General features: G+C 34.7%; 1 protein-coding gene across 1 annotated transcript in view; it reads right to left on the bottom strand.

The window, feature by feature from the left end:
- LOC122747345 (proto-oncogene tyrosine-protein kinase ROS-like) overlaps positions 1-24,254 on the bottom strand; it is a 168,986-nt gene that overhangs the window by 101,195 nt on the left and 43,537 nt on the right. The window contains exons 5-8 of the mRNA XM_043993426.1: positions 22,622-22,757; positions 20,475-20,637; positions 7,753-7,817; positions 5,722-5,851 (exon numbers count right to left, since the gene is read on the bottom strand). Coding sequence (XP_043849361.1) covers positions 5,722-5,851; positions 7,753-7,817; positions 20,475-20,637; positions 22,622-22,757 — 494 coding nt within the window. The remainder of the gene's footprint in view (positions 1-5,721; positions 5,852-7,752; positions 7,818-20,474; positions 20,638-22,621; positions 22,758-24,254) is intronic.

Below are 24,254 nucleotides of genomic sequence, written 5' to 3'. Positions count from 1 at the left end.
ATTTGTCAAAGTTACACTGATAATAAGTCAAAATAAGAATTAAGGTTTTCTAACTTTTAACTTAGGATCTTTTCTATTAGACCCATCATAGCCTAATTCTTTAGCCAAACTTTTTAGTTTGGCATTCAAGACTCTCAATAATAGAGTTTTATCTAACCTTTCTTACCTTAGTAACAATCTTCCTCTTCATAAGTCCTCCATTTTAGCAAGGCTAGTTTAGTCAGTCAACAAGTATTTATTAAGTGTTTACTATGTTCTAAGCAGGCAGCTAGGTGGCATAGTGGATGGAGTACTGGACTTGGAGTAAGGAAGACTAAGCACTTTACAAATATTGTCACATCCCTGGAAGGTAGATGGTAGTTGTATCCCTATTTTATAGTTGAGAAAACTGAAGCTAAAAGACTTGCCCAAGGTTACACAGTAGCGTCTGAGGATAGATTTTAACTCAGGTCTTCCTATTTTCCAGCACTCTATCCATTGAACTATTCAGCTGAAGGTAGCATTGGAGATGATTATTGAAGGAAGCCAAAAAACTTAGAAGTAGAAGTGAGGAAAGAGAGTATTCCAGACATGAAGGACAGATAGTGCAAAGGCATGAGTCCAAAGATCAGAAAGTAGGCTAGGAAAGCTAGCCTGTTTTGTGTGTGTCAGTGTGACTGCGTGTGTTTTGGGTTTTTTTGTTTTTTTGTTTGTTTGTTTTGAGAGCATAGGACATGATATCTAAACTGAGACTTGAAGGAAATCTGGCATTCTAAAGACAGAGGCGAGAAAAAAGTTCATTGCAGGCATAGGGTAAAGGCATGAAAAGAAGCAGTGGGATATCTTATTTGATGAGGAACAATTAGGCCAGTTTGGCTGGCATAGAGTGAATGAGGGGGAGGGTTATATAATTATCACAGAAAGATAGATTGGAGCCAGATTGTGAAGAGCTTTAATTGCTAAACTGAGATTGCATTTTATCCTAGAGCCAAGAACCACTGAAATTCCTGAGCAAGAGAGTAATATAGTGAGACCTACACTTCAGGAATATTTCAGTTTGGCATCTGTATGAAGGATGGATTGCAGAAGAGAGTATCTTGAAGGAGGGATACTAAAGAGTGGGTTTTTGGCATAGTTTAAGCAATGAGGCCACCACTACCTATTCAGTAATTATCTATCCTAGCCACAACTGAATTCACATTTCTTATATGAAATTTTCTGACCATCCTAGGCTATATTGATTTCTTCCTCCTCTGAACTCCCATGACCTTTGCTGTCACTACTGCCCATATGACAAATAATAATATACAGTCTTGTAACATTTCTTGTTAATATGAGGACTTTGCAATGCTCCTGTTTTTCTGGGGATCTTGTGCTAATTATTCAGAACAACAGATAGTCTTCTCAAAGTGGTCTACAGTCATTCCAAAGTAATCATCTTACCCATACATGAGGAAGAGCCAATCATAATAGGAATACATATTCCCTGCACTGACATATAGTTGCATGACCAGCCCATTGAGGTGGTCCATCATTATATGTCTCTTAGATAGACATACTGTACATGAACAATGTGATGGATTTTGAATTGAAGACAGGAACAGGGCAGAATTAATTTCAGAAATTATGCAATGCTGCTTCCTGCTGTCAAAGTCCATCGTTTTACACTGATATTTGTCAAATGATACTATATGGCTGGTATTCATGGAAAACTATAATCTCTGAAGAATCAAAATTAACAATGTTATGCAAAAACTGCTACAAAAGATATTACCAATGAGATATTTCTCTGAATTTGCTCATGGAGGCCTTTGATATTACCAGTACTCTATCATTAAATACATATGAAAGTAGATGTACAACTAACAGAATATAATGTTGTCTAACAGAGCAACTTTGGTAAATTCCCAATCATACCCATCCAGCTAAAAACTTCTGTAGGGAATACACTGGGGCTTACACAGTTACAAATGACATATATTTGATAAATACATAAAAATAAATACATGTCATCTGTAAATGTGTGAGCCACAGAAGATTACTTGCAGAAGTTTTTAGTTTGATGGCTATGTGTGGGAGTTTACTGATGTAATTTCAGTGTGTGTGTGTGTGTGTGTGTGTGTGTGTGTGTGTGTGTGTATTGACCAAATGCAAAAGTACTTGTCCCTTTTGCATTGAATTGAACTGAGAGCATGAGACTACTCTTGTTAATATTTCCTAAACTTCTTGTTCCCCAAAGGGATTCAGAGCAATGAAGCTGGAAATTGAATCGAAAGGGTGGAGAGGACTCTTGATGATAGAAAGAATCTAGTGTTGGTTCTAATCTCACTAGACATCGCCTTAGAGGATTCTGGGTTTTAACCTTGTTTCTGTGTGCTTGGAAAAATAGATCATTTAGACCATTTCTTTGTGATTCCACAATAGCTAGTTGAAAAGTTAAAAATATAAATCAGACAAACATAGGCTTTGCCTAAGTAATGCCACACAGTGAGTTTAATTCTTTTTCATTGATTTAACTAATTAGATTTCATGTAGACACAGCTTCAATCAAAAAGGAAGTATTAAAAGAAAGAGGTGGAAGACACATTTACATTCATTAACTCAACAGAGGGAGCAAAATAGACACACACACGTAGATTTCAAGTCATCTGATAAAAACATATGTATAATAAAGATACCCTAAAATTCTATCAATATGAGCTCCTTAAAATGAAAGACTATTTCATTTTTCTCTTTATATCCCAAGGCCCCAGTATGTGGTAGATGCTTAATAAAGAATATTGAGTCTTTGATTGAAAAACATGAAAACATCACTCTCTCATGTCTCTGTCTTTCTTCACAAGTACAGAAAAATGAACAATATAGCAGCATAATGGATAGAGTACTGGGCGGATGAGTTCAAATCTGGTCTCAAATACTAACTAGATGTGTGTTACCCTGAACAATTCACTCAACCTCTGTCTGACTCAGTTTCCTTAACTGTAAAATGGACATTATAATAGCATTTACCTCCCAGGGTTGTTATGAGGGTAAAATGAGATAACATTTATAAAACACTTTGCATAACTTAAGGTTCTATATAAATGCTAGCTATTATTATGAGTATATATATATATATATATATATATATATATATATATATATATATATATATATATATACACACATACATACATACATAAGGGCAGCTATGTGGCTCAGTGGATAGAGTGTTTGGCCTGGAGTCAGGAAAACCCGAGTTCAAATCTGGCCTTAGACACTTACTAGCTGTGTGACCCTGGGCAAGTGGCTGAACCATGTTTGCCTAAGTTTCCTCATTTGTAAAATGAGTTGAAGAAGGAAATGTCAAACCACTCTAGTATCTCTGCCACGAAAACCCCAAATGGGATCACAAAGAGTTGAACATGATTGAAATGACTGAACAACAACAAAATGCATACTTAAAAGCTTATTGCATTGAAGTGGAATGTCACTGATACAAGGAACTCTCAGAAAATTCCCTCTCCCCATGTAGACTGACAACTCTTCTGTAATTTATGTTCTTAGAGAATTGCCTAGGGCAATGAGAGTTTAAGTGACTTGCCCAGGATTACACAGGCAGTCTATGTCAGAGGTGGGATTGAAAACCATTTCTTTTTGATCCAAGGCCAACATTCTTTCTATACTACTATGCTGCTATCTTGCTCCTGGTGCATAGTAGGCAGTTGAAATTTATTTATCTATCTACATATACACATGTATTTCTATATATATGTGTGTATATACAAACATATACACAATGTATGTATGTGTATGTATATGTACATATATATCAAATGTATGATATTCAAAGTCACCAGTGGGAATCAGAAAAAAAAAAGGAAATGGAGTTATGTTTAGGAGCACTTTAATAAACTTTCTTTGGCTTAAATTAATATCCCCTATAGATCTAATTTCAGAAATTACTTATAAGAATAATACTCTATATTCTCCTATAAGACAATTCTCAAAGTAGGTACATTTTAATCTTAAAAAGTCAAAAAACAATCTCCCATTTTCACTCTAGGTTTCAAATGTAAGCATATTTAAGAGCAAAATGGGAGAAATATCAGAATGCTCAAATCTCCATTGATGCCATTTTTCCAAAGTGAATTTAGAGCTATTATGAGCAAATAAATAACTTATGACTTTGTATGGAATAATTTATACTTCAGAGGATAGGCAGAGGACTTTACAATAGTTATCTTTCTAGCTACATCTGCTCAGCAAGTCTCTCACCCATTCCAACAAAAAGGTGACATTTTGGACTGTAATTCTGTCATCTAATCACATGGAAACCTGCCAATTTCTATTAACATCTTGACATTTTATTGCTGTAAACTTATCATAAGTCCTTCTACTGCTAGATGGATTTAAATTCATGTAGCTGAGCCTTTTGTTGTATATCCACTAAATGATTGATCCCTTGCTCCTTGCACCAGCAAACTTTCAGTCAAGTAAATAGGCTGTTGGCCTGCATACGAATTACAGATCAGGCCTTGAAAGGTTAACAGTTTCCTTCTTGGGATACAATTGAAAAGACTGAGAAAACAAAGAATAAATTTGTGTTAAACTGCTTGATAATAACTTCTGAATCAGGTGGCTGATGTGTCACTGCCCCTTACACGAAGACATTACCCTGTAGAGGCGCAGTAGATTTTTATTACTACAATATAGTTCTTCTGTTGTTTTACAAAAGGCATTAACCTTTCAATAGCTTCAAAATTAAAGGTTGAGTCAAGAAACCTAGATCCAGCCAAAAAGAATACCATTATCTGAGGCTGTAACACAGCTCATCAAAAGGCTGAAGACACTCTGGGGATAATCTACAAACTTATCGTGTTATAATAGTAAGGAAAATACCAACAAGGTACTTTGTATTGCTAATGATTAGAAAAATATATGAAACTACCCTTAACTAAGTAAATAGTGCATATGTTTGGTGCACATAAATGAATAACAGTATAAGAAGATGGTACCTTATTTTGTTGAGGCATATTTGAAAATCTTCTTTAGAAATAAATAAATCATTCCTCATCCATATGTGCTAGTCATAGCTTGTAAAATCCCAAACAATTCATAACTCAATAATTAATGTGACAGATTTACCTCAACCATCTTGTTTTGCTTATTAAATGGGTTTTTAGCCCAGAATGCACATCAGCTGAATGGGAGTTGGAAGTGGCCAGCCTCAAAGTATATTGGGTAAGAGTGGACAGTTAGCCTAGGATTAAACATCAGCTGCAAAGTGTATAATCCATGAGTAGATCATCAAAGCTTTACAACTATTTTTAAATGACTAAGAAAAATGTTTAAATCTCTATCTATTTTTATTTCTCCAACATTAGCTTTATCATGGATATTTGCAAAGTTGCAAGAGACTTTTTTGCAATCAGATAAGACAAATGGATAATAAATAACATGTTACCTTATAATAATTTGTTATAAATTTTAGTTCAATTTCATTGATTATAACATAAAAATATTCAGTTTGTGAATATTTCAACATGGAAAAAAACCACATCCTGTTCCAATAAATATATTTTCTCAAAAGCAATACTGTCAAACTCTAAACTTCCTCATTCTTATTTTTACCTTCTTGACAACAAAGTTTATGGGTAAGGAATTGCCCTAAATTATTCAAATAATCAATCCTCTTAATATTCTATTTCATATTGCCAAAATAGACCCAGACAAAACTTAAACAAACTGGTCATTACTTACTGGAGTTCCCCGGGCTCCACGAAGAAAACTGAGCAAATCTTTCCCTTCCATTAACTCCAGCAAAAGGAACTGTGGCTCATTTTGCAGGCAGACTCCCCAAAGCTTTATAATGTGAGGGTGATCAAAATGGCTTAATAAAAAGTGAAAGAAAATTTCATGGCATCCAAAGGCAGAGCATAAATCACATATTCTTATAAACATTTACCCCATAAAATATCAGTTCTAAATAAAAATGATGAAAATCAACAAGATTATATTTTTCCATATTATAAATTGAAAATATATATGAAAATGATATTTTAAAAGATAAATCTGTAACTAATCATTTCTTCTTAAAATGACTACTTTTGCCAACTAGAATTCCAATTCGACAACAAAGCAAACAGCACATAAAACAAGAGAAGAAAAGGTCTTATTCATCAATAACCATAGTCCTGAACAATAAATGTCCCCTCACCTAGGAATATGTAATTATGTGAAATAGTTGTGGATATAATTAATTTTAACTTTTTTGCTGTTTTTAAGGATATAGATTATGCCAGATCCCACAAGTATACGATATATTTCTACCACTTATTTTAGACTAATGCACCCATGGCATGTTATATACCAGTGTACGTTTGACTCACCAATTATTAAGTCAAAAAAAGATAAATCCTGTCAAAATATTTAGTAAAAATTGGTTTCAATCCAGATGTTTGGCATACATGACACCAAGAATTTGAATGTTTCTCATGTAACCTGTTTTCCACTCCACTGTGTACTTGCCTCCCAGTCCTTCCTGGGATCTTTACCCACATTGTCTTCCATGTGTGGAACAGATTTTCTGCCCCCATCTGTCATACTACAATTTCTCAAAGCATAACTCAGAGACTATCTACTATAAAAAGATTTGATGTCTACGCAAACCAAAAACATCAAATGGAAAGTGAAAAATTCATTCAGTCATTCAGATATTTTGTTTATCCTGCACCAAATATCCAGATGTTTAATGGGTATGTCTTATTCAAATGTCTATATAGCTGAAACAATACCTAGATTGTATATTAAATAACCAAGATGAAATAAATGTCTCCCCAAGAAGTTTCTTCAAAAGCCATGCTAATTTTTTTCTTTCTTTCTCTTTTTTTTTTTTGGTGAGGCAGTTGGGGTTAAGTGACTTGCCAAGGGTCACACAGCTGGTAAGTGTTAAGTGTCTGAGGCCATATTTGAACTCAGGTCCTCCTGACTCCACGGCCGGTGCTCTATCCACTGCACCACCTAGCTGCCCCCACGTTTTTTTTAAACTATGCTAATATTGATAATTTTAGGGCAGGGAAAAGTTGACTTAGGGTATGTATTTTTCTTTAGTGGATTGTAAAATATAAGCCTTTTTCTCAAGATAGAACACATGCTCATTTTAAGGTTTTCCATAGAAGATGCTGCATCTATGCAACACACACATATGTAATAGACACATACAAATACATGCATAAACACACACGTGCATAGATTATTCATACATACATACACATATATATTATATCTATATAATACACATATACACATAGATGATCTCCCCTGGAACCTCTCTATACCTAGCAAGAAATCAGTTCTTTTTTCCCCCATGTCTCCCTTATACATTTGTGGTTCTTTTTCCCCTTCATTTTTCAATGTTTACTTCAGTTTCTGGTTTTTATTTATATGTATATGCACACATATATGTATATATGTGTGATTATATATATGTACACACACACACACACACACACACACGGTGGTTAACTGTGATAGATGTCAGCACTTAAATGGGCTGGAAGAAGTCAGAAATACAGTCAATTGCTAGATGGCTAATTAAAGCCTTTTCCATTTGGTATGGCCTACCAGGGCTCAGTGTCCTCTTAATTAGATTTTGAGAACCCCAGTTCCTCCCTATGCCAGGATAAAATATTATAGATATCAAGATTATCACAAGAATAATTTAGTTTCTGTAACAGCGCTCATTCCAATTTTTTTAAAAGATGCAAATATTTTGTTTAGCAAAATACATACCTCATTAAACAAGCTTCCTTAAGAAATTCAGATTTCTCTAAATCAGTTGCTCCTTTTCTCAGAGTCTGGAACAATAAGATTACGATTATGATACAATATTAGTAATTCAAGGTGCTTTTGTATTAACTATGTATCAGTGATCAAATTTATATAGTGCTTTAAGGTTTGCAAAGAAATTCGCATACAGTACTTCATTTGATCTTCACAATAGTCCTGCTAGGTGGGTGTATTTAGTTTACCCCTTTTACACATTCTGTCACATTTCAGTGATATTTGAAGGATGGTGAATATTCCAATATGATAAAAAATAATGGATAATATTTTACAAAGTGACTCAAATTCTTATATTTTTAAAAATTTAAATCTCATAACAATCCTGTGAAGTAGGTATGGCAAGTTTTCTCATTCCCATTTCCTAAATACTAAATTGATGTTTAGAAAACTTAAATTATTTCCCTGAGTCACACACCTAATGAGTGTTAGATTCAGGATTCAAAAAACTGTATCATGTTGGATCAAAATTCATTGCTCTTTGCATCTCCCCAAAACTGCCTTGCTGATTGATTACAGAATAAATCCTCCCAATCCAGTTAATAACTGAGTGCCTATTAAAAACAAGTCATCATCCTATATGATGTAGAAGAATATAATAAAAACTGAGGAAAGCTTCCTTATCTATGAAGACAATATATTCAGGAAGGAAGGAAGGAAGGAAGAACGAAAGAAAGAAAGAAAGAAAAAAGGGACTCTTCCAGAATCTTAAATGACAGTGGGGTGATGATCCCTCTGGGACCAAGTGGGTCAAGGGAAGTATTTCCCTTGAAAATTGAAATTATTATTGAAATTGGTGAACCTGCATGAACTGAAGACAAAATGGTGGAGTAAAGGTGTGAACTCACTTGAACTCTCACAAATTCCTCTTCAAACAACTTTAAAATAACATCTTAAATTGAGTTCCAGTGAGTCAGAGGAAACAAAAGGTTGAGGTGAAATAATTTTCCAACCCAAGATAACTTAGGAGGTCAGCAAGAAAGGTCTGTTGAATTGGGTTGGTAGTTGGGTGTAGAGGATAGTGGGTAGAAATGCCAGTAGCAGGCATTGGAGGTGGCTGTATCAGTGGCAGCAGCAACTACAAGAGCTCTCAGTCCACAAACAGTAATGGGGTCAGACAACTGGCCAGAAAGAGATTAAAAGGAATTTTTTGCTGGTTCTGAATTCAGGACCCTGTTGCATTGCCCATACACAATTCTAGGTAGCAGCTCCAGGGTGAAGAGCAGCATTAGCCCATTAGTGTTTACACTTGCATGGGACCAGGGTCCTGGTCACGGTTCTAGGACAGAAAAGAGTATAGTCACTCACAAGGGAGCAAGGGGCCCATGTTTCAGTTCCAAGATAGAAAGGAGCACTAGAGTTTGAAACTGCAGGAGGACAGGAAACCTGGTCACAATTCCAGGACCACAAGGAGTACCACCACTTGCAGGGACAGGGCAACAAAATCCTTTCCTGGATAAAGATCAGAGCACAGATCAGAGGAACAGTGATCTCATGTCTCATAAGATCATACCATTTTGGAAGCACTGAAAACTCAACAGATTCCCAGAACTAGCTCTGAAAACAACAGCACGAAAAACCTGTCATTTGGGACAGTTGCACCTTGGGAGCAGGGCTCAATTTTAACATAAAATTAAAAGTCAAGAAATAGGCTGGAAAATGAATAAACAAGAAAAAAGAAACCTGACCATCAAAAGATATTATAGTGACTGGGAAGCTCAAGATACAAACTCAGAAGAGGACAATGGTGTCAAAACAGCTACAAACAAAGACTAAAAGAAAAAAAAAGTGAATCGGACACAAGTCCAACAAGAATTCCTGGAAAAGTCTAAGAAAGGATTTAAAAAATCAAATAAGATAGGTAGAGGAAAAATTGGGAAAAGAAATAAGAGTAATAAAATAAAATTGTGAAAAGAGAATCAATGGTTTACCAAAGAGGCACAAACAATACTTAGGAAAATAACATCTTAACGACAGAATCGGTCAAATGGTAAAAGAGGCACAAAAACTGACTGAAGAAAAGAACTCCTTAAAAAGTAGAATTGGCTATATGGAAAAAGAGGTACAAAAGGTAAATGAAGAAAATAATTACTTAAAAAAAGAATCAAGCAAGTAAACATTAATTACTCCATGTAGCAGTGAGAAAAAAAATTAAAAGTCAAAAGAATAAGAAAAAGGAAAATATGAAATATCTCATTGGAAAAATAATTGACCTGGAAAACAGATCAAGGATAGATAATTTAAGAATTACTGAATTCTGGGCAACTAGGTGGTGTGTGGATAAAGCATAGGCCCTGAATTCAGAAGGACCTGAGTTCAAATCTTGCCTCAGGCACTTGACACTTACTAGCTGTGTGACCCTGGGAAAGTCACTTTACCCTCATTGCCCATCCAAAAAAAAGTATTACTGAACTATCTGAAAGCCATTACAAAAAACAAAAACAAACAAAAACACAAAACAAAACAAAACAGAGCATAGACAACATTTTTCAAGAAATTATAAAGGATAACTGCTTTGATATCCTAGAACCAAAGTGTAAAATAGAAATTAAAAGAATATATGAATTATCTACTTAAAGATTTCCCAAAATGAAAGGTCTCAGGAATATTATAAATTTCAGAGCTCCAAGGTCAAGGAGAAAATACTGCAAGCAGACAGAAAGAAATAATTCAATTATCATGGATTCACAGCCAGGATCACAAAAAATTAAGAAGCTTCCCTTTTGAGGGATTGTGGGGCCTGGAAAAAGATATTCTGGAAGGCAGTGGTTAAACTATTTACATTTCTATATGGGAAGATGATACATGTAACTCCTAAGAACTTTATCATTAAGGCAGTTAGAAGGAGTATGCATAGACAAAGGCCATATGTGTAAATTGGGTAAGAAAGAGTGATACACTAGGAAGAGGGAAAAGGGAGAGAAAGAATGGGGATAATTATCTCACAGAAAAGAGCAGGGAAGAGCTATTATGGGGGAAGGAAAATTGGGGTGAGGGGGATGGTGGGTAATACTTTAACCTTGCTGTCATCAGAATTAACTCAAAGAGCATAACGCACACTTAGTACAGTATAGAAATCTATCATCCTACAGGGAAAAGTAGGAGGGAAAGGGGATAAAAGAAGAGTGGGGATAGAAGGAAGAGCAGATTAAGTGAGGCAGGGGTCAAAACCAAAACAGAATTTTGAGGGGGTACAGGATAAAAAAAGAGAATGAAAAACAGGGAAAATAAGATGGAGAAAAATACACAGTAATCATTACTGTGAATGGGATGAACTCACTTGTAAAAATGGAAGCAAATAGCAGAGTGGATTAAAAACCAGATCTTTCAATATATTTAAAAGAAACACAACTGAAGCAGAGACAAAAACACAAACTTAAAGTAAGGCACTGGAACAAAAGCTGAATCCTCATCTGAAGTTAAAAAAAAAAACAAAACACAAATAGCAATCATTATTTCAGACAAAGCAAAAGCAAAAATTGACCTAATTAAAATAGATAAGCAGTGAAATTACACTTTGTTAAAAGGTACCATAGACAATGAAGTGATATCAATTCTAAATATGTATACATCAAATGGCATAGTATTCATGTTCTTAAAGGAAAAGTTAAATGAGTTAAAGGAAGAAATAGACAGCAAAACTGTACTTCAACTTTTCTCTCTCAGAACCCTAAAATAAATAAGATATAAGTTAAGGAGAATGAATAGAATTTTAGAAAAGATGTGATAGACCTCTGGAGAAAACTGAATGGGCATAAAAAGGAGTAGAGCTTTTTCCTCAGCTATACATAGCACTTACACAAAAATTGACTATATAGTAGGGCATAAAAACCTCACAACCAAATGCAGAAAAGCGCCAAATTAGAAATCCTGAAAATCAAAGGAGAGACTAATAAAATTGAAAATAAGAAAACCATTGAACTAATAAAATAAGGCAATGGTTTAATTTTAAAAATAAAGTAGATAAACCATTTCATAATTTGATTAAAAAAAAGAAAGAAGAAAACCAAATTATCAGCATCTGAAATGAAAAGTATTAACTCATCAGTAATGAAGTTGAAATTAAAGCAATTATTGGGAATTAGTTTGCCCAATTACATGCCAATAAATTTAATAGTCTAAGTGAAATGGATAAATATTTACAAAAATAAAAACCTCCCAGATAACTTATAAAAAGAAATTGAACAAGCCATAAATGAGCTCCCCAAGAAAAAAAATCTCAAGGTCCAAATGGATTCATAAATTAATTCTACTAAAAATTTAAAGAACAATTTATTCTAATACTATATCTATTTGTAAAAAAGGCAAAGAAGTCCTACCACATTCATTGTATAATGTAAATATGGTGTTGATACCTAAACCAGAGCAAGAACAGAGAAGGAAAACTAAAGACTAATTTCTGTAATGAATATTGACTCAAAAAAGGATATACAATGAACCCACATAAATTTGTTTTGTTTTGTTTTGTTTTGTTTTGCGGTACAAAGGGGGTTAAGTGACTTGCCCAGGGTCACACAGCTAGTAAGTGTCAAGTGTCTGAGGCCGGATTTGAACTCAGGTACTCCTGGACTCCAGGGCCTGTACTTTATCCACTGCGCCACCCAGCTGCCCCCATTTCTATATACTTTCAACAAAAACAAGTGATAGAGGGGCAGCTAAGAATTTCTATGTTATTTCTATCACTTGTTCTGTTTTGGGTTTTGGTTTGTTTATTGGGGGGGGGGTGAGACTATTAGGGTTAAGTGACTCAATCTTTTACTTCATTTGTAGTCCATATAAAGACTCAGTTTAAGAACCTGTCACAATATGCTGGCAACTATTGATAGCAAACTAATAGTGGTATAATTCTAGGTACATGGTAGAATAAAATATTGTCTTCAGTTGTCTCATTTATCTTAATTCTCTTCATTAAAATAGTTTGGGATCTTAGGAATTGGAGCTGGTAAAGACCTGAGAGGTATAAATGGTCTAATGCCCTCATTTATATAAATGAATAAAATGGGGACCAAACAATTTAATTAACTTGTCAATTGAATATCTATCATACAGGCAGCATGTAACAAAGCAGGGATATAAACCCAGGCTCTTTGCCCCCAAATTTGAATGTTCTTTGAATTTTATATTATCTTGTATCCCATTCATTTTATGTGACTAGCACCATGCTTACTTTTTTTCTGAAAAAGTAAGTACATGGAAAACTGAGCTGGAAGAAACATGTGTAGTCCAGAGAAGTTAAGAGACTTGTCCTAGCCACAGAGCTAGTTAGTGTCTGACTTAGGACTAGAAACAATCCCCCAGACTTATAAGCCAGAATTATTTTCATCATAGGTTTCTCCTTATGTACCTGATCTTAAACTACAAGGTATAATTTAGTTAGAAGACTTATACGTGTAAAAAAAATGGAAAGAAAAATACAAGTTACTATACAAATAGTTAAACTTCCACAAAAGCAGTTCTCATGATATATGAAATAATGGGTACTATCAGAGATCATGAAAAAAGAGAATACTAATGCTGGTTAAAGTTATAGTGAAGAGAGTAGCCTGACTGAAGAAAGTTTGCATCAGGGAAAACTGGGAAATAAAATTGGAGCTTTTAAATGGGGTTAATGTTACAGATGGTTTTAAGTACCAGGGTGATAAATGTCCACTCTATCTGATAAGGTATGGAAACCATCATAAATTTTTAATCTTTAGGTTAACAGAGAAATGTTAAAGGAAGAGTAACAAGGATTTGGAAATAAATTAGACATAGCTAGAAGTAAGAGTTAGAAAGAAAAATTCCATTTAAAATTACTAGAGAATATATAAAATACTTAGAATTCCATCCAAACTAATAACAGAAGGTATGAAATATGGGAACTATATGAATGTAAACATGAAACACTCATTCTAGAAAAAAATAGATATAAATAACTAAAAAATATTAACTGCTCATTGTTAGTCCCAGCCAATAGAATAAAAATGACAATGCTACCTACATTAATTTACTAATTGAGTGCCATACAAATTAAACCACCAAAGGATTTCTTCATAGAACTAGAAAAAAAATTAACAATCCATCTGGTGGAATAAATGGTCAAGAATCACAAGTATCTCGATTCTTTAGGTTTATCGAACACTATTATGCTGTTAACTATCTTTTATATGTTGTAAACCTGATCTATTCCACTGATTTACCTATTTTTTAATCATATTAAAGTTATTGTGATACTTACTCCTTTGTGGTACTATTTTGAGATATGAAACTGCTAGGTGCCCTCCCACACTCCCCCCATGCTTTTCCTTATTTTCCGAGAGATTCTGATCATTTTCTGAAACTACTTTCTCCCAAGTTATCAATGATCCTTCAATTGCCAAATCTTTAGTCTTCATCTTTTACAATCTATTTGCCTTATTTGACAATATCACTCATGCACTCTTCCTAGACATACTCTGCTCTCTAAGTTTTTGAGACATTCTTTTCTCCTGGTCTTTTTCCTATTTGACCACTTCCACCAGTCTCCGTTGCAGTGGAAGAAAATAATAATTAATAATGGGTTTCTTGGGGGACTCAGGAATCAGTTTCTCAGTGCTTTCTCCACCCCACTCCCCCCACCTGCAAGAAATTCCAGTTCTTTAGAAACTCCAGATCTTGTCTGGGACAAATCCAAAGGAGCAAAAGAAAAGAAATAGAGATAGATTCATTTGTCTAGCTCAGTGAAAGACTGATGGGATCAAACCACTCCTAGATTGAGCAATTGAGTAAGGGTCTTTTCCCTGATGAGATCTATAGAATTTATTTTAATGTGGACCACCTTCAAATCATGTCAACCAATGGAATTGAATGATGCTAACCAATTAGCTTTGATCCATGTATCAAAAGAGGTTAAAAATCTTGGGAAGAGGCTAGGAGCTCTTGGTGTGTGTTCTTGGCTCTCTGGTTTGTAGATCTTCTCAACTCTCTTGGGTATCCTTGAGACCAAGTGCTGTCTCTGGGAGATAGCATGGGTCTTTTAGGGCCTTTCTCCTGCTTGCACTAACTGGCATGCTGAAGCTTTCTCCCTGCTTTCTCTACCATACAGCCTGAGACCATGAGAAGTTAAAGAGACACACGGTCAATTCTTTACTGGTATATTTTTTATATATATATATATATATATATATATATATATATATATATATATATATATATATATATATTTTAGTGAGGCACTTGGTGTTAAGTGACTTGCCCAGGGTTACACAGCTAGTAAGTGTTAAGTGTCTGAGGCCGGATTTGAACTCAGGTACTCCTGACTCCAGGGCCGGTGCTCTATCCACTGCACCACCTAGCTGCCCCACTGGTATATAATATTAATAAAATTAAAATGTGCATACCCAAACTGATATATAGCAATGGTAATTAATTTAAAAAACCCAGCAAGTTCATCACCCGTCACTCCTAAATGTAGGTGTTCTCCATGGTTCTCTTTTAGGCCCTCTTCTCTCTATATATACTCTTTCTTGATAAAAGCTTCACCTCCCATGAGTTTCACATTTTTATGTATATGACTCACAGTTCTACGTATCTAGTCAGTTTCTTTTCTGAGCTCATCTTACATTACTATTTGTTTACTGAAAATTTTAAATTTGATGTCACAGAGACACATTAAATTCAGAATGTCTCAGACTGAACTCATTATTCCCCATCCCCTCAAAAAAATACAAGGCAGTTAAAGAATGGCACTAGCAGTTGAGATCATGAAAGGCTTCATTTGAATTTTTTTTAAAAATAGTTCTTATTCTGTATCTTATAAAAAGTGAAAATTTCTAAGACCAAGGTGATGAGGGAGTATGTTCCAGTCATGGAAATCAATAAATGCAAAAGCAAGGACTTGGAAAATAGAGGAACAAGGGTGAACAGTGAGAAGGTCAATTTGGTTAAACTCTGATGTAGGAGGCAAAAAAGGGGTTAACAGAAAAGTGGAAAGGTATCTCTCGGTTAAGGAAAGGAAAGACAGTTATATTTATAGTATGAATAAATTGATTTTCAGTCTCATTATAATAATCTCCACCTTAGGGAGGTACGGGGGAGGGCCTATTCTAATTTGGAGTTCCTGGGGGCCTAAGCCAACCCTTGAGGTCAGTACCTTTTTTCGTGGAGGTGTTTTTGGGGTTTACGCATCATAAGGTGAATGTGGGATAAAATTTGGCCTTTTCTGCACGTCACCTTCTGATTCTCACAGCTAGTTTCAAAATATCTTCACTTATCATTTATTTCTAGTTTGAATTTCTATAGCCTGTCAGTATATCATTGTTATATGACCTGCCTCTTTTATGTTCTTGTTATGGGTACTGATTAATGTGGGTACGTGAGAAGCTAGGCCCTGACTTATATTAATTAAGAAGTCATCTAATAACTGAGGTCTGAATCCCTCTTAGAGCTCATATCTGAATTAGAGCTTGGATCTTAGGTTTTTCTTTTAACCCCTTTTTTGCCTCCTACATCAATTCTAAAGTGCTAGAAGAAGAGTGATGTATAATGAGGCTGGAAATATAGGTTAATATTAGTTTGTGAATGAATCAAAAACTTAACAGAGTAATTATTTATATTTTATTCTAGAGGTAATATCTTAGGACCCAAACTAAAGAGGAGGAGGGGAGTAGGTTGGGTTACCTTTAGGGAATTGAAACACTCCTTTTATAATCTCAAACTTTCTTCAGGAAAAAAAAAGCCCATTAATGCCAATGTTCTACTAGTGCTACTGAATGATTATGAATCATAGAATACTACAGCTCTGAAGAATGAAAATTCAGTAATGATGAAGAGGTTTTTAGGTAGTATAAAGGAGCTACAGCATGTAACAAGCAAGGAACTTAAAAGAACAAGAGTAAAGGATGTTTCAAGGAAATATAAGAGCCACAAAGCAGATAGACTGGCCATTTAGTAAGAAGTAGGGTTAGGAACTGGACTGTGCTCCATTGTTATCCTCAATATATCAGAAGAAAGTGAGGAAGGCCTAAGAATACTGGGCTAACTCCTTGGCGAACTTATTGGAGAATATGAATAAGGCTCACAAAGAAGGGGCAGATATGGATGGGTTATGATCTGCATCATTGAATTCTGAAGGTATTTACTTCTAAGGGAAAGAAATAAATTCAGTTGCAAATATAGTGAGTTTGAGATAGTTGTAGATGATATAAGGGGCAGCCAGGTGGTGCAATAAACTGAACACTGGCTCTAGAGTCAGGCAAATATTGGTTCAAATCCAGCCATAGACATTGGACACTTACTAGCTGTGTAACCCTGGGTAAGTCACTTAACCCAGATTGCCTCAAATATCCAGAGACATCTTCAGTCATCCACTGGACCCAGATGCCTCTGGAGGAAAGATTGAGGATGGTGACTGCACAACTTTCCCTCACTTCAATCCAATTTAGTGCAAGTCATAACATCACCTCCTTATGTCATGGTGCTCTTTGAGAACAAAGGACAAATGACAACAACAAGAACAATACCATATATGCAAAATGTCCACAATGTAACTGGAGATGTAAGACTAGGTTTGTAGTTGTTTGTCCATTTCATTAGAGGTTAGAGAAATTATGGTTTAGGTTTGAGAATCAATGAAACAATTAGGCTACAAAGCTCATAATGGGAGAGAGAAAAGACATGGGAAGAAATGAGGGGAAGAAATGAGGGGGAGACTTGGTGAGGAAAAGAAAAAAAAGGCAAAGGAAAGGAATTTTTGATGAATCAAAAGAAGAAAAAGTGTAATGCAGAGCCACAGAATCTGACAGATACATTTATCATATTACAAGTTTTCATTTATATTTGATTTAGAAGCAGAAGATGAGTTCACATTCCAGCTCTGCCATTATCTAATCATATGACCATTGGAAAATAACTTCACCTCTCTTACTTACAGATCCCCCCTCTTGGGAGCAGCTAGGTGGCACAGTGGATAAAGTACCAGCCCTGTATTCAGGAGGACCTGAGTTCAAATCTGGCCTCAGACACTAGACACTTACCAGCTGTGTGACCCTGGGCAAGTCATTTAATCCTCATTGCCCTGCAAAAAAACAAAAACCAAAAAAACAAATCCTCTGTAATCCTCTGTAAAATGAGGGATTGAACTGGATGGTCTTTAAGTTTCCTTTAAGCTGTAAATCTCTGTTCTTCTATATGATCAATGGGTTTTCCTTATATAGAAATGTTATAACCAATTCATATGGAATGGTATAGATGGGAAGTATGTGGTTGGGAGTTAAGAGATGATGGAGGGGGGAACCAATTCTTCCCCTTTTCCCTCATATTTGAAGTTGACCTCAAAATGGGATGCATAACATATTCACTGCATTGAAAAAGCTACTTTAAAAGAGAAAGTAAAAATGTAAAAATGATAACTAGAGAATTCTAGAAATCACAGTATATTAGTGAGACTTTTAACACAGGATGATGTCATCAATTTCATTAGGTAAAATATCTTTTTAAGGCATTACTACTTCTAGAGGCACTTACCATATTTTCTCTGTGAATGGTTGACCTTTCAGTAACTTTTAAGTCTGATCACATTATTTCTACTCTCTTTAGGACTTATTATATTCAAGGTCAAAAGGTGGATTTGGATAGCTTAAGAGCTTTAATAGACAGTTGTATTACTCTTGTTTTGCTCTGTAAAAGTTTTTATTTTAAAAGAATAAAATAATGAAATACTCTACAAAAGAGTTAGAAGCATTTCTTGAGGTTTCCTGATTTATAGCTTCATTTATTGTAGAAAAGCCAGAATCAAAATAGTAGGAAGTCAGGGGACTTTCCAGCCTTCTGTAAGTAGAACCTTTAAAGTAGTGTTCACATTTTTGGTTTAGCTCTAAACAAGAAGATGTATCTCTGTGTGCATAGATATGTGTGTATATATGTTTGTGTACATATATATATGTATTTATTTTTGTTATATAATATATTCTTTCTAAGCACATATATATGCATATGCGTATGTTTTTATTATAGAGCATAAAATATATACATATACATATTTCCCTTAATAATAAAAATGTTATCCATGTCTATGTATTAGAGATAGTTAGCAGTATAGTGGACATAATGCTGGACTTGGAGTCAGGAAGACCTTACTTCAAATCAGAATATTGTCTGTGTGACCCTGGGGAAGTCCCTTAACCTCTATTTCCACAAGTACCCTTATCTGTAAGATAGGGATAATCATAGCACCTACCTCCCAGTTTTTGTGAGGATAAAACATGACAATACCAATGCTATTATTGTTGTTATTGTTATCATCATCATCATCAGTGGTGGTGGTGCTATTGTTTGCTATATTATCACAGTCTTCCCTCATTCTCCTTTTCTCTATAATCTTTCACACACAAAATAGAATTTAAAAACAAAATAGTAACAACATAAAACCAAACATACAAAAAGGTAAAATCTTGATCTTGGGTCTTGACATGCTTTCTGTACTTTTCCTCCTTTTAAAGCCAATAAATGTTTTGCGACTTTATTTAAAACATTTGTACAAACTGGTGTAGCATCATCAATATTATGCAAATGGATTTCTCATGTGTGTATGAATCTTGTTTTCATTTTTATTGTTCTGTTTATAGGTTAGAAAAAAACCCATTAAAATGGATTGCACAACCACTTTGATCCCCAAACTTCAAACTCTCGCTTTTCTCCCCATGCTGACAGCCAAAGCTGGAACCCTGTTACAGTTTCTTTTAGGGGATAAAAGGGATGAAAAGGGATAAAAGCAGATTCCCAATTCAGAAACATACAAATCAGTGACAGAGTAGGAATTAGCTGCTTCTTCAGAGGTGGCAGCACAGCTATGTTCAGTGGTGTGGTGAACAGATCTTCTATTCTAGTGGTTTGAAAATGGATTCCATTCATTTCTGTGGGAAACCTAGAGGATCCATCTGTGATAGCAAGAAACTAAATCTCAGATCAAAGCATTTTTAAGGTAAAAACTTTATTTCAAAGTAAAAACCAAAAAAAGGAGAGAGAGAGAGAGAGAGAGAGAGAGAGAGAGAGAGAGAGAGAGAGAGAGAGAGAACAAAAAACCTCCATACTTTTTTCCTTGTCAACTATTGGAATTATTCCATAACATCAAAATGACATGGAAATAGTTGTCAGGAGACTGCACTTAATTTATTTCTTGCCAATGTATGTAATTTGACCAGTCAGGGGCAACTATTCCCTTTTCCCTTTCCCACTAGCCACTCTCCTTTCTCAAATGTACTTTCAACAATGGAATAAGAGAATATGCATAAGAGCACAGAATAAAGATAATCAATCAGAGCCTGTGTCTAGTAAATTCATGTTTTTCAATTCTCTAGTTCTTGTGATATCAACATGGGGCCACATACAAAAACACAAATAAAAGACTGAAACAGATCATATCTTGTATACACATGACCAGGGAATCCTCATGACACTCAATGAAAAAAAAAAGTAATAATAGAGAAAAGTAGTTAAATTTCCTTATTAGACAGATTTGATTCTTACAAAGGATTGTTTTGGCTATGTGGATGAGTATTTTTATTCACAGTTGTTAGGGAAAACAATTTGATGATGATATATAATATACATTTACTTCTGCTTAATTAATAAAACTATTAATTGAGCAAATAATACAGTGAGAGAAGTTTTTTAGTGAATGAGAGAAATTATCCAAACATATGTTCATCACTTACTTTCACAGCCACCTTTAGGTCTCCTGTGCCTGGGGCCATGATATCTTTTGCCACACCTTCAAAAACTTCCCCAAAAGCTCCACTTCCAAGGAAGCTCATCAAGGTAAGTTGATCCCTGGGAAAAATGGGAAGAGACTCCAATTCTAGCTGTGTGGGCAGGTAGCTGTGAATATTTAGAGATTTATTCATCACTATCAGTATTTCACAAATTGAAAAGATTCAATTCAGTTCAACAAGTGTTTATAAATATTCTGGTAGGCATTTTTGCTGTGCTAAGTGATGGCTATACAAAGATAAACTGAGCTTAAGGAGATTAGAATCAACTGACAAGTGTTTGTTCAACAGAAAAAAAAATGACAATATAGTATGAGGAGGGGGAAAGCATGAACAAGTAGGGCAATCAGGAAAAGCTTCCCATAGGAGGTGACAATTGAGATGAGACTCAAAGGAAGCTGAGAATGCTAATTGGTAGAGGTGAGGCAGGAATACTGTGTAGGTATCATGATAACTTGTGCAAAAGCAAAGAAATAAGAGATAGAAATAGCATGGTTCAAAGGTCTTTTAAAGATAACTAATGAATTATATTTGAGGAGATCATGGGTGAGATACTGAGAAGGAACATAAATGTTCAAATGATCATGACTCAAGTAGCTTATTACTCATAGGTATAAAAGCATATGGCTCCCCATCCCTATATGAATGCACAAGTGATTCAATGGCATTCTATAGGATGAGTTCCCCAATCAGGAGCTCAGATCTTCTAGGTCTATGCCCATATCTAATTGTTGTTGCTGGGCAACAGCAGTTGTTGTTCAAAGGGACTGACTGGCATTGTGATTAGCAAAGTTTGCTAACTTTGCAGAACTGGATTAGATGAAGTTTGCTAAGCTAATTATCAGGAAAGCCTTGCATTCCTCGCCTAAAGTGAATTTGACTAAATGAATATTATATACGCAGCAACTTCCCAGTACATAGATGGATCAATCAGTGGTAAAACATGGTGTCACTTCTGTCCTCACAATATAACTTTATTTTCATCTTTTACATTATTGACAATATTATACTGCAATCACTGCCAACATTCTTAAAATAATAATTCCAAAAACATTTAACTTGACAAGTTTTCCCTCTTTCCTGCCAACCATTGGGTAATCCTATTAAAATGCTGGGGGAAGTGGGACTCATTTTATGTTTAAAAAGTAAATTGTATTTTTATAATATATTTTAAATTTCATGAAAATATTGAGATAAATCGATACAGTGGCATAAGGCATTTCTGTAACCAGGAAAGTTATAGATTTAGGAAATAAAAGGAGAGGTGGACCATGGTAAAAGGTAAGATTAGTGACCAGATTTAGATAGAAATGATACAAGTGAAAGAACTTTACTGTCTTTAGTAGCTCATAATAAAGATATAGATATACATCACATTTAAAAGAAAATATTAATTTACATTAATTGCTTAAAGACATAATGCACTCTATTTTCTTGTCAAGTATTTATACATATTTATTTCCAAGAAAAAGTATATGTTTCCACCTCATGCAACCCACAAAAATACAAAAAATTTGGCTAGAATTTGTGTTGTTTTCCAGGCCATGGTCTGGGAAACATGGTATTTTGATACTTTTCTCTTAAGGTTTAGGAGTGGTTTAGACGAACGAAGGTGCTTAGATATAAGCTAGGCTTAAAATCACTAGCATTAGCTTGGTTCGTTTGTTCCTTGGAAATACACAAATATCATGGATTTCAGATCCCAGGATTTAATTTGATGTTGGAATTGTACTTTTCTTCTTCTTTTTTTCTTTTTTTGGCAGGGCAATGAGGGTTAAGTGACTTGCCCGGGGTCACACAGCTAGTAAGTGTCAAGTGTCTGAGGCCGGATTTGAACTCAGGTCCTCCTGAATCCAGAGCCGGTGCTTTATCCACTGCGCCACCTAGCTGCCCCTTGAATTGTACTTTTCATTCATGAATTCATTCAGGTGTATTTTCAGATCATAGTAAGAAAACTAAGTCCCCTATGAGAGACAGAAATGAATAGAACAACTTAAATAAATGATTCACTATATCAAGAAAGATGGAAGAAAGAGACTAAAACATATTTCTTAGAGGCTTTCCTCTTATACAGGAAAATGAAAAACATTTACCTGGATGAATACCAGACATTGGTTTGGATAACAGCAGTACGCATTCCTCGAAGATGTGCCAGTTCTAAATCTGGATGGTAACTCACAGGAAAAGTGGTTGGATTGCCCCTTTGTTTGTTCTTGTTCAGGCTGCATCCTTTAGATGAATGAATACAGGGTTAATGGGACCTACTTTTCAATTTGTTTTTTCTGGATGTTTTTATCTTCAGCTAAAAATTGTAAGAAAGACCAAGAGCAAAACATTTTCAAAAACATTCCATACTACAAGGAATCACCCACTGATGGGCAAGAATGGGTTATGAAAAGTCAACACTGTCAGCAATAAAGCTCTAATTTCTTTTTTCTTGAATAATTACTTTAATTTTCATTTTCTTTGCATTAAGAATATGGGGATTCTTTTGGAATATCCCAGACTCCTGAAAGTAAAAATGGCAATATATATATATATATATATAAGTACAAGTAAATGGAAATAGTTAACATTAAACTCCTTAAATTACATTTATTAACCATGGAGGGGGGGGTGTCAAAATTTTAAATAAATATTTGTGATTGATTCTGAAGTTGGTTAGTACTATAGATGGTGCAGTAATAAGCCATAATGTAGTATAAATATACAATGCTCTAATAATATTTTGCCAGATATTAAAATGATTCTGAAGAAATGCAAAATTAAGCTAGGTAGCATTTAAGTGCCTACTATGTGCTAAGCACTGGATATATAATCAATGAAAAGAAAAAAAAACTATTTTCAAGGAATTTACATTCTGAGGAGAAAGAAAATATGATAAACAATTATATTCAAACAAGGTGTATATAAGATGACTGAGTTCATACATATAGTTTTAAGAAAGAGAAACTAGATAATTTTGGAAAATACAGATTTCTATGTAATTTTAGTTTATCTACCTTTGGAAATATGGAGAAAAATCAATTTGTTAACATATTATAGATTAAAGCACTTAAATTGGTACCCTTCAGTACTTTATAGAGAACAAATCCTACCTGGTTAACATAATTGCTTTCTATGACAGGATGGGATAAATAGATATAACCTCTCTTGGTGTTAGCAAGGGCTTTGATTCTACTTTTTTGTAGCACATACTAGTAAAATGGGAAGGGGAGAAAGGTGGTATAGATTATACAGCTATTAGGTAAGTGTGCAAAGGCTGTGTTTACATAATGCCAAAATCTGGATTAAAAAAATACAAAAACTCAGCCAGTTGTCCAGATGTTTTACATAGATTATACCAAACACCTCAATATTTGGAAGCTTTACTAACTAAAATTTCCATTTTCATTTAGATATTTGGTAAAGCACAGGCACATCTATAGAGTGCTTATTATTGCTTGTGTGGAGTGGTAGGGAAAAGGAGAAAACAAGTCCCAAATGGCACATGACTGGGTCCTAGTGGGTAAAGAAGAGTATCAAAGTTCTGACCTCAGTCTATATGCTGTGTCAGCAGGGAGGTTGCTGATTTATCAGCAATCAGCAATCCTCTAGTGGGATAAGATAGAGATGAGTATGCGTTGGCTGTAGACTTGAAAATGAACAGTAGGAAATGAAAATTAAACTCTTTACTGTCTGCTCAAACATGAAGGAGAGTATCGATCAGCAGTAACCTCAGTCCAG

This window comes from Dromiciops gliroides, chromosome 3, assembly GCF_019393635.1.
Source record: "Dromiciops gliroides isolate mDroGli1 chromosome 3, mDroGli1.pri, whole genome shotgun sequence".
NCBI lineage: Eukaryota > Metazoa > Chordata > Mammalia > Microbiotheria > Microbiotheriidae > Dromiciops > Dromiciops gliroides.
Note: the sequence above shows the minus strand (reverse complement) of the source record. Positions and strands in the feature narration are given on the sequence as shown.